We start from the raw sequence: 15,447 nt of genomic DNA on the forward strand, positions 1-15,447 counted from the left end.
ACGGGAATTGTTTGTTCGTACCGGAGATTATTTATTTGTTCGTGGCGGAAATTGTTTGTCTGTTCATGCGGAAGCCGTTTGTTTGTTCTTGGCGGAAGTTGTTTGTTCTTGGCGGAAGTTGTTTGTTCTTGGCGGAAGTTGTTTGTTTGTTCGTGGCGGAAGTTGTTTGTTCGTGGCGGAAATTGTATGTTCATGCGGAAACCGTTTGTTTGTTCTTGGCGGAAGTTGTTTGTTCGTGACGTAAATAGTTTGTTTGTTCTTGACGGAAGTTGTTTGTTCGTGGCGGAACTTGTTTACCTCGTCCCTGATAAATCATTTTCATAAAGTGTCGAGGTGTTAAGTGTTAAGTGTAGCCATAAAGTAAAGTGTCGATGTGTTAAGTGTTAAGTATAGCCATTAAGTAATTAGTAAATACCTGGTTTTCTAACATAAGGGACTTTGATTTAGACAATTCTTAGATCCCTGAGGGTATTTGAGCATTAGCGACAGTTCTAATTCTAATTACTAAATCCAGATAGCATGGCTAGTGTCCCTCATCTCCTACAGTCAAGTTCCTTCCTTCCTACAGTCAAGTTCCTTCCTTCCTACAGTCATGTTCCTTCCTTCCCACAGTCAAGTTCCTTCCTTCCTACAGTCAAGTTCCTTCCTTCCTACAGTCATGTTCCTTCCTTCCTACAGTCATGTTCCTTCCTTCCTACAGTCAAGTTCCTTCCTTCCTACAGTCAAGTTCCTTCCTTCCTACAGTCATGTTCCTTCCTTCCCACAGTCAAGTTCCTTCCTTCCTACAGTCAAGTTCCTTCCTTCCTACAGTCAAGTTCCTTCCTTCCTACAGTCATGTTCCTTCCTTCCTACAGTCAAGTTCCTTCCTTCCTACAGTCATGTTCCTTCCTTCCCACAGTCAAGTTCCCTCCTTCCTACAGTCAAGTTCTTTCCTTCCTACAGTCAAGTTCCTTCCTTCCCACAGTCAAGTTCCTTCCTTCCTACAGTCATGTTCCTTCCTTCCTACAGTCAAGTTCCTTCCTTCCTACAGTCAAGTTCCTTCCTTCCCACAGTCAAGTTCCTTCCTTCCTACAGTCAAGTTCCTTCCTTCCTACAGTCAAGTTCCTTCCTTCCGACAGTCAAGTTCCTTCCTTCCCACAGTCAAGTTCCTTCCTTCCGACAGTCAAGTTCCTTCCTTCCTACAGTCATGTTCCTTCCTTCCTACAGTCATGTTCCTTCCTTCCTACAGTCAAGTTCCTTCCTTCCTACAGTCATGTTCCTTCCTTCCTTCCTACAGTCAAGTTCCTTCCTTCCTACAGTCAAGTTCCTTCCTTCCTATACTCAAGTTCCTTCCTTCCTACAGTCAAGTTCCTTCCTTCCTACAGTCAAGTTCCTTCCTTCCTACAGTCAAGTTCCTTCTTTCCTACAGTCGAGTTCCTTCCTTCCTACAGTCAAGTTCCTTCCTTCCTATACTCAAGTTCCTTCCTTCCTACAGTCAAGTTCCTTCCTTCCCACAGTCAAGTTCCCTCCTTCCCACAGTCAAGTTCCTTCCTTCCTACAGTCAAGTTCCTTCCTTCATACAGTCAAGTTCCTTCCTTCCCACAGTCAAGTTCCTTCCTTCCTACAGTCAAGTTCCTTCCTTCCCACAGTCAAGTTCCTTCCTTCCTACAGTCATGTTCCTTCCTTCCCACAGTCAAGTTCCTTCCTTCCTACAGTCGAGTTCCTTCCTTCCTACAGTCAAGTTCCTTCCTTCCTACAGTCAAGTGCCTTCCTTCCTATAGTCAAGTTCCTTCCTTCCTACAGTCAAGTTCCTTCCTTCCTTCCTACAGTCAAGTTCCTTCCTTCCCTCCTACAGTCAAGTTCCTTCCTTCCTACAGTCAAGTTCCTTCCTTCCTACAGTCAAGTTCCTTCCTTCCTTCCTACAGTCAAGTTCCTTCCTTCCTTCCTACAGTCAAGTTCCTTCCTTCTTACAGTCGAGCTGAAGTGGGTAGGATATTCAGCTTGCCAGAAGATCATGATATTGAAGTTGGTAAAATATTCAGCTTGCCAGAAGATCATGATATTGTTGTGGGTAGAATATTCAGCTTGCCAGAAGATCATGATATTGTAGTGGGTAGGATATTCACACTGAAGTGGGGCAGAATATTCAAGATATTCTGATGGTAATGATATTCGCCCGACAGGTCGGTGGACGCCACGACAGATGGTCAATATTTGTGCATCGCGACGAACAAGTTCGCTACGGTAGAGTCCGCGGCGTACATTGCCATGCGAGGTTAGTGCATGACGTGTGCATGACGTGGGCTACACACACACATACACACACACACACACACACACACACACACACACTCCACACACACGGGCCTCCGTGGTGTAGTGGCCAGCGTTACTGACCGTCATGCATGCATGACCGACCTGAGGATCAAAACCCATATAGGTTCGAATCCTGGTAGCGGCAGGAGGCCCACAGTACATCCAGCTGTTCATCATCCTTACACTCACACACACACACACACACACACACACATACAAACACAAACTTGACATCATTTGGCCCTTACAATCTCTCCACATCCAAATTTCATCATCTCCTGAGATGCGTCTAAATTATCTTTAAGTGATTATAAAATCATAATAAGAATCGTTTTAAAACATTTGCATAACATATAGTTATTTTTCTATGTTTCACAGACATAGATTTTTTGATCGATATAAGAAAGAGAAGGTAGGTATGTATATTTGCGTGTGTGGACGTGTGTATGTACATGTGTATGGGGGGGGGGGGGGTTGGGCCATTTCTTTCGTCTGTTTCCTTGCGCTACCTCGCAAACGCGGGAGACAGCGACAAAGTATAAAAAAAAAAAAAAAAAGAAAGAAAATGTAATTTCTAAATCTGTGTTCATGTATGTATGTCTGTGTTACAATATGGATTTAGTTACATTGTTTATGGTGTTAGGTTTTCTAGATTTGCATGTGAACAAATAGAATTAGGATTCCATAGTTTCTCTGCAATCAAGGATTGATTGCCACTAGTGGTAGAGGGGGGAGGACGTAATTCCCATCTGTTTAACTACCCTCCACTCCACCTTCTCTCCCCTTGTTGACCTCATTCATCTTACTCGTATTAATTAAAACTTCAATATCCTCCTTTTGATATATACTGTTACCCCAGAACTCTGTGATGGCTTTTGGATTTTCCCTTTTTGAAAATCTGCCACCAGAGCCGCGTCATCTGCAAATAGCAGCTGTGTCACCTCAAAAGCCTATCTCGAACTTCTAATACCATCATATCTACATCAATATCTACAAGTCTATTACCTTCAGAACGAACAGATTTCGACTTCTGTATAATCTATGAGATGAAATCTATATATATTTTGTATAATTCATATGTCAGTTGTGTATAAATCTATTCACAAATTACGCTAAATACTAAGAATCGTATCTTATTTTCCTCTTCTCTTCACAGCTAACGAATGCAGTACTTCTTGACAGGTGTTTATAGTCACACAAACACAAAATGTAATAAACGTAAAGACAGATTAAAATGGGAAGGTTAGAGATATGGGTAATTTGGTTTAATGATTCGTTCGCCCCACAATGATAGGAATATAGATAAAAACGAAACTGAAGGGGATATTTTCTATCATTTTTTCTCAGCTTAGAAAAGGATTATTATTATTATTATTATTACTGATACTATTATTATTATCATTACTATTATCATTATTATCATTATTATTATTATTATCATTATTATCATTATTATTGTAATATCTATGTCCGGTTCTAATGTTGTCATTACTACTACTTCTACTACTACTACTACCACTACTACTACTACTACTACTACTGTTGGTGGTATGTAGACTTGTGTGACTCATTCCACTGTTCCTTCAGGCAAGACGCAAGCAGAGGCGAGCGTGTCCAGTGACAGGGTCGAGGCTGGTGACCACGTCTCCCTCGACTGCCATATTAAGTTCGACCCTCACCTCACACCCACCGTCACCTGGTTCAAGGACGACGTGCAAATCGACCTCAAGGACGACAACTATCACCTTGGACGAAGAGGTGAGTAATGACTTCAACACACACACACACACACACACACACACACACACACACACACACACACACACACACACACACAGGAAAGTACTTTAGCGCCACTGTCTTCGGTACCTAAAAGGTTAGCGAAAGGTGCATACAGTTTGGGTTATTGATACGTATAGAATGAAAGAAAAATATAGCAAAGTAGTTAATGATTTTGTAGGGCTTCCATAACCCTTTTCCTACGAGAGACCAAGAAATATGCCAATATTATTCCAAGGTTGATTGAGGGCAATCAACATACCTCAGTAATGTTCCTGTGGTGTCTGCTATCGTGCAAAACTAATGAAAAGTGAGCTCTTTTTCCTCGCGTCTGCAGATCCTTTGAGTATCGTGATCTATGAACTTGATACCCAACATGATGTCACCACCTGATCCTGGTACAGCGCCAGTGATTCTGTGTGCAAAGTGGAGAGTGATAAATGAGCATTCTTCCTCCCTCCCCTTGAGCTTAATTTTGCACAAACCTAGACCACTGTCGTGCCTCTTCCCTGATATACTAACTATTTTTCCCTTCTCTGTTTTTGTCTGTATTCCTGGCGCTACCTCGCAGAAGGAGGGGGCAGCGATGCTGTCTCCTGTGGAGCGGGGTAGCGCCATGAAGGGATGAACCGTCTTAAGACATAAGGCCCGTGCCAGGCTAAGACTGAGGGAGGGACGAGCCGTCTTAAGACATAGGGCCCGTGCCAGGCTAAGGCTGAGGAAGGGACGAGCCGTCTTAAGACATGGGACCCGTGCCAGACTAAGGCTGAGGAAGGGACGAGCCGTCTTAAGACATGGGACCCGTGCCAGACTAAGGCTGAGGGAGGGACGAGCCGTCTTAAGACACAGGGCCCGTGCCAGGGTGAGGGAGGGATAAGTCTTCTTAAGACGAGGGAGGGACGAGCTGTCTCAAGACATGGGACCCGTGCCAGACTAAGGCCGAGGGAAGGACGAGCCGTCTTCAGACACAGGGCCCGTGCCAGGGTGAGGGAGGGATGAGTCGTCTTAAGACGAGGGAGGAACGAGCTGTCTTAAGACATAGGACCCGTGCCAGACTAAGGCCGAGGGAGGGACGAGTCGTCTTAAGACAGAGGGCCAGTGCCAGGGTGAGGGAGGGATAAGTCTTCTTAAGACGAGGGAGGGACGAGCTGTCTCAAGACTTGGGACCCGTGCCAGACTAAGGCCGAGGGAAGGACGAGCCGTCTTCAGACACAGGGCCCGTGCCAGGGTGAGGGAGGGATGAGTCGTCTTAAGACGAGGGAGGAACGAGCTGTCTTAAGACACAAGGCCAGTGCCAGACTAAAGTGAAGGGGAAGGGGGGTCCTTCTCAACACAAGAGCTAGTGCTAAGGTTTTCTTCGATAGAAATCATCTTCCATCACCTCAGACAGACTCACCCTCGCGCCCTGTTGCTTCCTCTACCGATCTTCCTTGACCAACACGATATAGTCTCATACACAGTTTATCTCTGCTCTGTTCTATCCTCTTATCTTTAATCTATATTGCCTGATAAAGCTTCCGTTTCCCGCAGCCAATAGAGTTCAATCGTCTGTTTCATCTTCTAAAGATTTATCAGCATTTATATCAGTGATTCTTCCTATTCACACTTATTTATTCCTTACGTGGAACGCTGCATAAAGACAAAATCAAAAGAAAAATCAACAAGAATATGCACAAAAATTTCCAGTGTAAAATTATGTGTTTGTTAATGTTACTTTGTTCATTCTGTTGGATGCTGTTTAAACAGGAGGTAGAGCACTGAGTCTGTCTTACCGTTTAACACCGTTTAAACAAGAAGCAGAGCCCTGAAGTCTATCTTACCGTTTAAGATCGTTTAAACAGGAGGCAGAGCCCTGAGTCTATTTTACCGTTTAACACCGTTTAAACAGGAAGCAGAGCCCTGAGTCTATCTTACCGTTTAAACAGGAAGTACAGCCCTGAGTCTATCTTACCGTTTAACACCGTTTAAACAGGAGGCAGTGAGGCTAGTCTATCTCAACGTGCCTTTCTTCCTCACAGAATTCGACGAGAGAGGCAACAGCGACGAGGACGAAGACCAGGACCTCGAGGAAGCTGGCCAGCGTCGGGAGGAGACGTGGGTGTTGGAGGCGCTGACGGTGCACGGGCAGGACTCCGGTGTGTACACCTGCAGGGTCCACACCGAACTCGACGATGCAACAGACGACCTAATCCTCACCGTTGAAGGTAAGGTGTCTCCTGGTGTAGGGATGTTAGTAGACTTGGTCTCGTGTCCTGGTGTAGGGATGTTAGTAGACTTGGTCTCGTGTCCTGGTGTAGGGATGTTAGTAGACTTGGTCTCGTGTCCTGGTGTAGGGATGTTAGTAGACTTGGTCTAGTGTCCTGGTGTTGGAAGACTTATCTCGTCTCCTGGTGTAGAGATTTTAGTAGATTTGGTCTCGTGTCCTGATGTAGGGATGCTTGTAGACTTGGTCTCGTGTCCTGGTGTAGGGATGCTTGTAGACTTGGTCTCGTGTCCTGGTGTAGGGATGTTAGCAGACCTCTATCTCGGCTCCTGGTGTAGGGATGTTAGTAGACTTGGTCTCGTGTACTGGGGTCAGAAGACTTGTCTCATGTCCTGGTGTAGGGATGTTAGTAGACTTGGTCTCGTGTCCTGGTGTAGGGATGCTTGTAGACTTGGTCTCGTGTCCTGGTGTAGGGATGCTTGTAGACTTTGTCTCGTGTCCTGGTGTAGGGATGTTAGTAGACTTGGTCTAGTGTCCTGGTGTTGGAAGGCTTATCTCGTGTCCTGGTGTAGAGATTTTAGTAGACTTGGTCTCGTGTCCCGGTGTAGGGATGTTAGTAGGCCTTCTCTCGTGTCCTGGTGTAGGGATGTTAGTAGACCTTGTCTCGTGTCCTGGGGCAGCTGTGTTAGCAAGTGTGTCTTCAACCTAAGTTTCGTCTTTTCATTTCTGCAAAACATATTATCTTCTTATCCAAATGATAATGACAGGAAAAAAATATCATCAATACAGAAATTACTTGAGTCGGTATAGTTTCCATCAGGTAACACTAGTTTACTTACCAGTTTAATATATAAATATATATATATATATACAAAGTATAATAAAAAATAAAATATAATATATATATATATATATATATATATATATATATATATATATATATATATATATATATATATATATATATATATGTTTGGGCAATGATCACACAGTGTTACCTAATTGGAATCACTGTGGCCCAGGGAGTGGTTGGTGTAGATGGGGTCGCTGTGGCCCAGGGAGTGGCTGGTGTAGATGGGGCCACTGTGGCCCAGGGAGTGGGTGGTGTAGATGGGGGTCACTGTGGCCCACGGAGTGGTTGCTGTAGATGGGGTCATTGTGGCCCAGGGAGTGGCTGGTGTAGATGGGGTCACTGTGGCCCAGGGAGTGGCTGGTGTAGGTGGGATCACTGTGGCCCAGGGAGTGGCTCGTGTAGATGGGGGTCACTGTGGCTCAGGGAGTGGCTGGTGTAGGTGGGGTCATTGTGGCCCAGGGAGTGGCTGGTGTAGATGGGGTCACTGTGGCCCAGGGAGTGGTTGGTGTGGATGGGGTCACTGTGGCCCAGGGAGTGGCTCGTGTAGATGGGGGTCACTGTGGCTCAGGGAGTGGCTGGTGTAGATGGGGCCACTGTGGCCCAGGGAGTGGGTGGTGTAGATGGGGGTCACTGTGGCCCACGGAGTGGTTGCTGTAGATGGGGTCATTGTGGCCCAGGGAGTGGCTGGTGTAGATGGGGTCACTGTGGCCCAGGGAGTGGCTGGTGTAGGTGGGATCACTGTGGCCCAGGGAGTGGCTCGTGTAGATGGGGGTCACTGTGGCTCAGGGAGTGGCTGGTGTAGGTGGGGTCATTGTGGCCCAGGGAGTGGCTGGTGTAGATGGGGTCACTGTGGCCCAGGGAGTGGCTGGTGTAGATGGGGTCACTGTGGCCTAGGGAGTGGCTGGTGTAGATGGGGTCACTGTGGCCCAGGGAGTGGTTGGTGTAGATGGGGCCACTGTGGCCCAGGGAGTGGTTGGTGTAGATGGGGTCACTGTGGCCCAGGGAGTGGCTGGTGTAGATGGGGTCACTGTGGCCCAGGGAGTGGCTGGTGTAGGTGGGGTCATTGTGGCCCAGGGAGTGGCTGGTGTAGATGGGGTCACTGTGGCCCAGGGAGTGGCTCGTGTAGATGGGAGTCACTGTGGCCTAGGGAGTGGCTGGTGTAGGTGGGGTCACTGTGGCCCAGGGAGTGGCTGGTGTAGATGGGTTCACTGTGGCAAAGCAAGACCTTCCTCCCTAACATTACCTGGTGGCCTTTTGTGTGTCTCTCGAAGACGTGCCCAACCCGCCCCGCTTGTCGGACGTGCAGTGTGGGGAGCGCCAGGCCTTCCTCCAGTGGGCTCCTGCTGGGGATAACAACGCGCCCATCGTCGGCTTCGTCATCCAGTACGTCACGCCCTTTCATCCCGAAGACTGGAAGGACGCCGAGAATAAGATCCCGGCAACAGAAACATCCATCTCCGTGAGTCTTGATGTCGCCCAACCCCCCCCCTTTCATTTTCCACCTCCTTCTCTTCCTCCTCCTCCTTCTCCTTCTCCTCCTTACCCAACTCTGATCTGTTTTGGCTTTCGAAAAGACCTCCACTTAAAGGTATTGTTGGATCCCCCACTCCGCCGTGAGGGACTGACCGGTTTAAGTGGGGGCTTTTCACCCCGCTCCTTACCAGCTACACTCAGCATGTCCATAGATCGACACACAAGAGAGACATCCCCTCCTCCTCCTCCTCTTCCTCCTCTGCTTACTCAATGATATTCCTCAGCTTCACCCAGGTCGCCTAAGGGACAAGGAGTGCATCCCTCCCTCACATGCAACCCACACACACACACACACACACACACACACACACACACACACACACACACACACCCTTGGCTACCTACGTCTCTATCCATATTCATGTCCAAGACCCTCAGTTGGCTGCAGCTGTTCCTCCTCTCACCACAGTGCCTCTCTCTCTCTCTCTCTCTCTCTCTCTCTCTCTCTCTCTCTCTCTCTCTCTCTCTCTCTCTCTCTCTCTCTCTCTCTCTCTCTCTCTCTCCCCCCCCCAGAGGCCTGATTCACTGCCCATCCACAGTCTTTTAGTCCTTCCTTTCATCGCGAAGTCATCCTCTTCCCTTCTAGCTGAAGGAATCTAACCCCACCCTCTGGTCGTAGACGGCCGATCCTCCCTCCCACCACGATGCTCTATATATCCCTTTGCTCGTAGTATTCTGATCCTCCTCAACATCATCTCCGGACCCTCCTCCTCACCGTAGTGGCCTGGCCATTCATCTCGTTACAAAGTTTGTCTCTTGTCTTTGACCTAGTCTTCCTCTTACGGCAGCCTAGCCATTCATCTCGTTACAAAATTCGTCTCTTTTCTCTGCCCTGGTCTTTCTCTTACAGCAGTCTGGCCATTCATCTCGTTACAAAGTTCGTCTCTTGTATTTTACCTAGGCTTCCTCTTACGGCATCCTGGCCATTCATCTCGTTACAAAGTTCGTCTCTTGTATTTTACCTAGGCTTCCTCTTACAGCAGTCTGGCCATTCATCTCGTTACAAAGTTCGTCTCTTGTCTTTGCACTGGTCTTCTTCTTACGGCAGCCTGGCCATTCATCTCGTTACAAAGTTCGTCTCCTCAGTCTACTCTTCTTCTACTTACAACAGAGTTCTAGTTCCCACAACAGTGGTGTCCAAATCCTTTGTTTCTCCAGTGTGGTGTCTGATCCTCCCTCCAGCTAGTGTACCTTGCTCCCTCCTCCTCACCACAGTATCTTGTTCCCTCCCGCTCACCAGTGTCTTTGTCATCTCATCAGTGACTTTGTCTTCTCCCTGCTGTCCTTGTTCTCTCAAAGTGTCCTTGTTCTCACGCACAACACAGAGTCCTGATCCTCTGTCTCATGAAAGTGGTGTGGTCTCCACTGCTGTTCTCGCAACATTCTCCCTGCCCTTCCTCCTAGCCCTCCTCACATTGTTCTGGTCTCTTTGAAAAGACAGGTCTCGAGTCTTCGATCTCACAGTGTTCAGGCCCTTCGTCTTCCCACAGTCTTCTCTTTCTCATCTGAGTCTTTCGATCACCCTCGCTACTAGACTTCAGGGTCTGATGTTTCCCTACACTGTCCTCTCCCTCTCTGAGCACAGACCTCTGGTCCTTTACCTGCCATTAGAATATCATGAATCTCTCTCTACAGTCCTTAACCATCACCTATATTTACCCTCCTCAAGAGCATCGCAATGTTCCATCTCACTCTCTCTTTCCATAGTGTTCTTGCCTTTAACACAGTATCTTGGTCTCATTCACCACATTCTCCTGATTCCTATATCCATCACGTCCTCCCTCTTGCCACAGTTATGTGGCTCCAACAAAGACAGTGTCCTGTTATTCCAGTGCCACAGTGCCTTGGTCATGTGGTCGTCCTTCTTACGACAGTGTCGTATTCTTTCCTCTCAGAAAGGTGACCTGGTAGTCCTTCTTAAAATAGATTCCAGTTCGTCTCTCTCATCATAGAGTCTTGGGTGTTCCTCTTAACACAATGTCCTTGTCATCCCTCTCACCACAGTGATCTGCTCTTCCCTCTCATAACAGTGTCCTGGTCGTCCCTCTCACCTCACTGTCCTAGTCGTCCCTCTCACTACAGCGTCTTGGTCGTCCCTCCCAACACAGTATCGTGGTCGTCCCTCTTTACACGACTGTTTATGTGAATGAACCCCTATCACTAATGTTGTGTGGCTGCAGCTGTCACCACCAGTGGTGTGTGGTTAATCCTCTCATCACAAGTGTTGTGTGGTTGAACCTCTCACCACGAAGGTGTATAGCTTTCCCTTCCCCTCACCACACTGCTGTACAGTCCTCCTCTCACCACTATCCATGTACATTATTCCTTTCCACTGTTTTCCAAGTTTGGATTATTATCATTATTACATTATCTTCACTTACCTTTCTGAGTTTCTTGCAACCCTAAAGGCACTTGTCTGATTTCATCGTCATTTCTTTCAGCATTCGTTACGTATAGTATACCAAACTTATCACCTTATCATTTTCAGTTGTGATAGCCTTGCCTGCCGTTATCATACCAATCCCCTTCTGTTCATGTTTGCCTTCATTGTCTCCTGTATGTTCCTTGATGCATGACACTATGCTTTTGTCAACTTCTCTTCCTCAGTCTGCACATGAGATCAGATCTCGTTAATCGTAGTAGCCGAATCTAAAACTCTTACCAGCTCTTCTTATCATAAAGCATCTTGGCCTTTAGACAGTAGTGTGAGCTTATGAAGTGCCAGTGTTAAGGCAGAGTGGATGTTATGTCTCCTTCCTGTACCTTGTGTTATCTGAGACGAAGATTTTTGAAGTAACTAGAAAATTCATGACATATTTTTGCCTTGAAATGTACCTAATGCCTTTTTTAAACTTTACAATAGACATTTTTCTTAAAGACAATTTTTGCCAGTTTATTGAACATAATGTTGCTTGCCATTTTCCATTTTCTAAGCATTGAAAGATAATATCTGCTTAACACCTTATCTAACAAAGTATTAGTGTAATGTTTGTTTGTCTTTGTGTGTATCTAGTGATAAACAGACTGTAGGCTTGACATTGATAATATCACTTACTTCAGGACCATATATGAGTTAACCTGTACCTACTTCAGTTAGTTCAGATTTTCAGTCATAGTTAATTAACTTTGTAATTTTCTTCTAAGAATCATAATTTTCATTATCTTCTCTTCATTAAGTTTTTTGCACACTTGATGTATACGTTACCAAATTATGTAGTTATTTTAAACATGATTTTATAGCTCTGTATTGCTTTCTCCTCACCTCCCTCCTACAACACTACTCCCTCTGGGTCCTCAGCACTGGAGCCCAGCCTCCAATCACACACAAGCTCAACCTTAAGTGCATTTCCACCTTCCAATGAAGCCACTAACGGCCCACATCACCACAGGAGCCCACCTCACTGTCTGCTCTTCCACTTATTGGAGACGCAGCTTTTAAGTGAATCCTTCTCCCCTCTGGATCGTGCTCTTCTTCAGGAAATCTAATTCCCTTATAAAGTCCTACTGGAGCCTCGATCCCTCCCTTAATGAAACTTGACTCTAATCTAAAGCCCCAGCTAAACGTACTGGAACCCACCACACCTTCACTGAAGCCTTGCATCCATTAAAGGCCTCTGTTCACAGGGTTCCCCTAATGCATTCTCATCCCCAGATAAACTCTCTAACTCTACAGGAGCCCACGCCTTTTCTGGAGCTCCACCGTTCTCTGGAAACCCGTCCAGTACAGAAGGCTCATTTATTTCACTGAACAAACTGTTATTAGACCCCTTGGTTCCTGTCCTCAACTTTGTAATGGCTCATCATCATGGCTCGATTTCTATTTCTAGATGGAGTAACACATCTGTATGAGTACCAGTCCTAATTAAATCCCAGCTCCATCACGTCCCCCATTCTCAATGTTCAGTGGACCTCCAACACAACTGGAACCCTCATTTAGTTCATCCCTATTTCCCTGAAGCCCCACTTCATCTTAAACTCCCCCTAACCCTTGACTCAAGCCCCATTTCCACTTCACCCTACTCACTAAAGCACCACCACTCCAGTTAGACCCCCCTCACGAGCACATGACACAGGACCTATTTGTAACTAACCAATATTTTCACTTAACTCTCCTGTGTCCTGTCCTCTCCGGCCACCGATAGTCTCGTCCCCAGACCTTCGCTCGAGTGAGTATCTTAACCTTGTATATATATATATATATATATACTTCTGTCTGTATAAATGCACCTCCATCCTGAAGGTATAGTATTACTTCCATTACTACGACATTTTCTTCAGGTATAACCTGTCGTGTATTAGTACATTATCTTACAGGTCCATCTCTCTTCATATTACCATTACTCTGCTTGCCTGACTTTTATTACAATAATACATAAGATGCAGGCACAACTGTATATATATTAATGCATCTCACTCTAGTGATACAACTAAAAATTGTACCATCATCCTGCAGGTACAAATTTTGACATTTATCTACCAAGATCCTGCAACTCTAACTTCTCATTTCCACACAGCATCACCTGTAACTCTAAGCCTTTTCGTATTCATACATTATGATCATGTATGTGTACGTAACTCCCCTTCTATAATACATTATCTTCCTGCATATGACACATTCACTCACCACAATGTCTTAGTCGTCCTTCTCACCACAGTGTCTTGGTCGTCCCTCTCACCACAGTGTCCTGGTCGTCTCTCTTGCAACACACACTTAGTCGTTCTTCTCACAACAGTTTCCTGGTCGTCTCTCACCCCAGTGTCTTAGTCGTCCCTCTCACTACAGTGTCTTACGCGTCCCTCTCACCCCAGCGTCTTAGACGTCCCTCTCACCACAGTGTCCTGGTCGTCCCTCTCACCACAGTGTCCTGGTCGTCCCTTATGCGACACACACTTGGTCGTTCTTCTCACCACAGTTTCCTGGTCGTCCCTCTCACCCCAGCGTCTTAGTCGTCCCTCTCACCACAGTGTCCTGGTCGTCCCTCTCACCCCAGTGTCTTAGTCGTCCCTCTCACCACAGTGTCCTGGTCGTCCCTCTCACCACAGTGTCCTGGTCGTCCCTCTCACCACAGTGTCCTGGTCGTCCCTCTCACCACAGTGTCCTGGTCGTCCCTCTCACCACAGTGTCCTGGTCGTCCCTCTCACCACAGTGTCCTGGTCGTCCCTCTCACCACAGTGTCCTGGTCGTCCCTCTCACCACAGTGTCCTGGTCGTCCCTCTCACCACAGTGTCCTGGTCGTCCCTCTCACCACAGTGTCCTGGTCGTCCCTCTCACCACAGTGTCCTGGTCGTCCCTCTCACCACAGTGTCTTGGTCGTCCCTCTCACCACAGTGTCTTGGTCGTCCCTCTCACCACAGTGTCCTGGTCGTCCCTCTCACCACAGTGTCTTGGTCGTCCCTCTCACCACAGTGTCCTGGTCGTCCCTCTCACCACAGTGTCTTGGTCGTCCCTCTCACCACAGTGTCCTGGTCGTCCCTCTCACCACAGTGTCCTGGTCGTCCCTCTCACCACAGTGTCCTGGTCGTCCCTCTCACCACAGTGTCCTGGTCGTCCCTCTCACCACAGTGTCCTGGTCGTCCCTCTCACCACAGTGTCCTGGTCGTCCCTCTCACCACAGTGTCCTGGTCGTCCCTCTCACCACAGTGTCCTGGTCGTCCCTCTCACCACAGTGTCTTGGTCGTCCCTCTCACCACAGTGTCCTGGTCGTCCCTCTCACCACAGTGTCCTGGTCGTCCCTCTCACCACAGTGTCCTGGTCGTCCCTCTCACCACAGTGTCCTGGTCGTCCCTCTCACCACAGTGTCCTGGTCGTCCCTCTCACCACAGTGTCCTGGTCGTCCCTCTCACCACAGTGTCCTGGTCGTCCCTCTCACCACAGTGTCCTGGTCGTCCCTCTCACCACAGTGTCCTGGTCGTCCCTCTCACCACAGTGTCCTGGTCGTCCCTCTCACCACAGTGTCCTGGTCGTCCCTCTCACCACAGTGTCTTGGTCGTCCCTCTCACCACAGTGTCCTGGTCGTCCCTCTCACCACAGTGTCTTGGTCGTCCCTCTCACCACAGTGTCCTGGTCGTCCCTCTCACCACAGTGTCCTGGTCGTCCCTCTCACCACAGTGTCCTGGTCGTCCCTCTCACCACAGTGTCCTGGTCGTCCCTCTCACCACAGTGTCTTGGTCGTCCCTCTCACCACAGTGTCCTGGTCGTCCCTCTCACCACAGTGTCTTGGTCGTCCCTCTCACCACAGTGTCTTGGTCGTCCCTCTCACCACAGTGTCCTGGTCGTCCCTCTCACCACAGTGTCCTGGTCGTCCCTCTCACCACAGTGTCTTGGTCGTCCCTCTCACCACAGTGTCTTGGTCGTCCCTCTCACCACAGTGTCCTGGTCGTCCCTCTCACCACAGTGTCCTGGTCGTCCCTCTCACCACAGTGTCCTGGTCGTCCCTCTCACCACAGTGTCCTGGTCGTCCCTCTCACCACAGTGTCCTGGTCGTCCCTCTCACCACAGTGTCCTGGTCGTCCCTCTCACCACAGTGTCCTGGTCGTCCCTCTCACCACAGTGTCCTGGTCGTCCCTCTCACCACAGTGTCCTGGTCGTCCCTCTCACCACAGTGTCCTGGTCGTCCCTCTCACCACAGTGTCCTGGTCGTCCCTCTCACCACAGTGTCCTGGTCGTCCCTCTCACCACAGTGTCCTGGTCGTCCCTCTCACCACAGTGTCCTGGTCGTCCCTCTCACCACAGTGTCTTGGTCGTCCCTCTCACCACAGTGTCCTGGTCGTCCCTCTCACCACA

The 15,447-nt window shown here is 48.0% G+C and overlaps 1 protein-coding gene across 1 annotated transcript in view; it reads left to right on the forward strand.

Moving 5' to 3' along the window:
- LOC139764428 (uncharacterized) overlaps positions 1–15,447 on the forward strand; it is a 203,067-nt gene that overhangs the window by 99,620 nt on the left and 88,000 nt on the right. The window contains exons 15-18 of the mRNA XM_071690980.1: positions 2,163–2,254; positions 3,883–4,053; positions 6,093–6,278; positions 8,402–8,589. Coding sequence (XP_071547081.1) covers positions 2,163–2,254; positions 3,883–4,053; positions 6,093–6,278; positions 8,402–8,589 — 637 coding nt within the window. The remainder of the gene's footprint in view (positions 1–2,162; positions 2,255–3,882; positions 4,054–6,092; positions 6,279–8,401; positions 8,590–15,447) is intronic.

The sequence above is a fragment of the Panulirus ornatus genome, chromosome 50 (genome assembly GCF_036320965.1).
Source record: "Panulirus ornatus isolate Po-2019 chromosome 50, ASM3632096v1, whole genome shotgun sequence".
Lineage (NCBI taxonomy): Eukaryota > Metazoa > Arthropoda > Malacostraca > Decapoda > Palinuridae > Panulirus > Panulirus ornatus.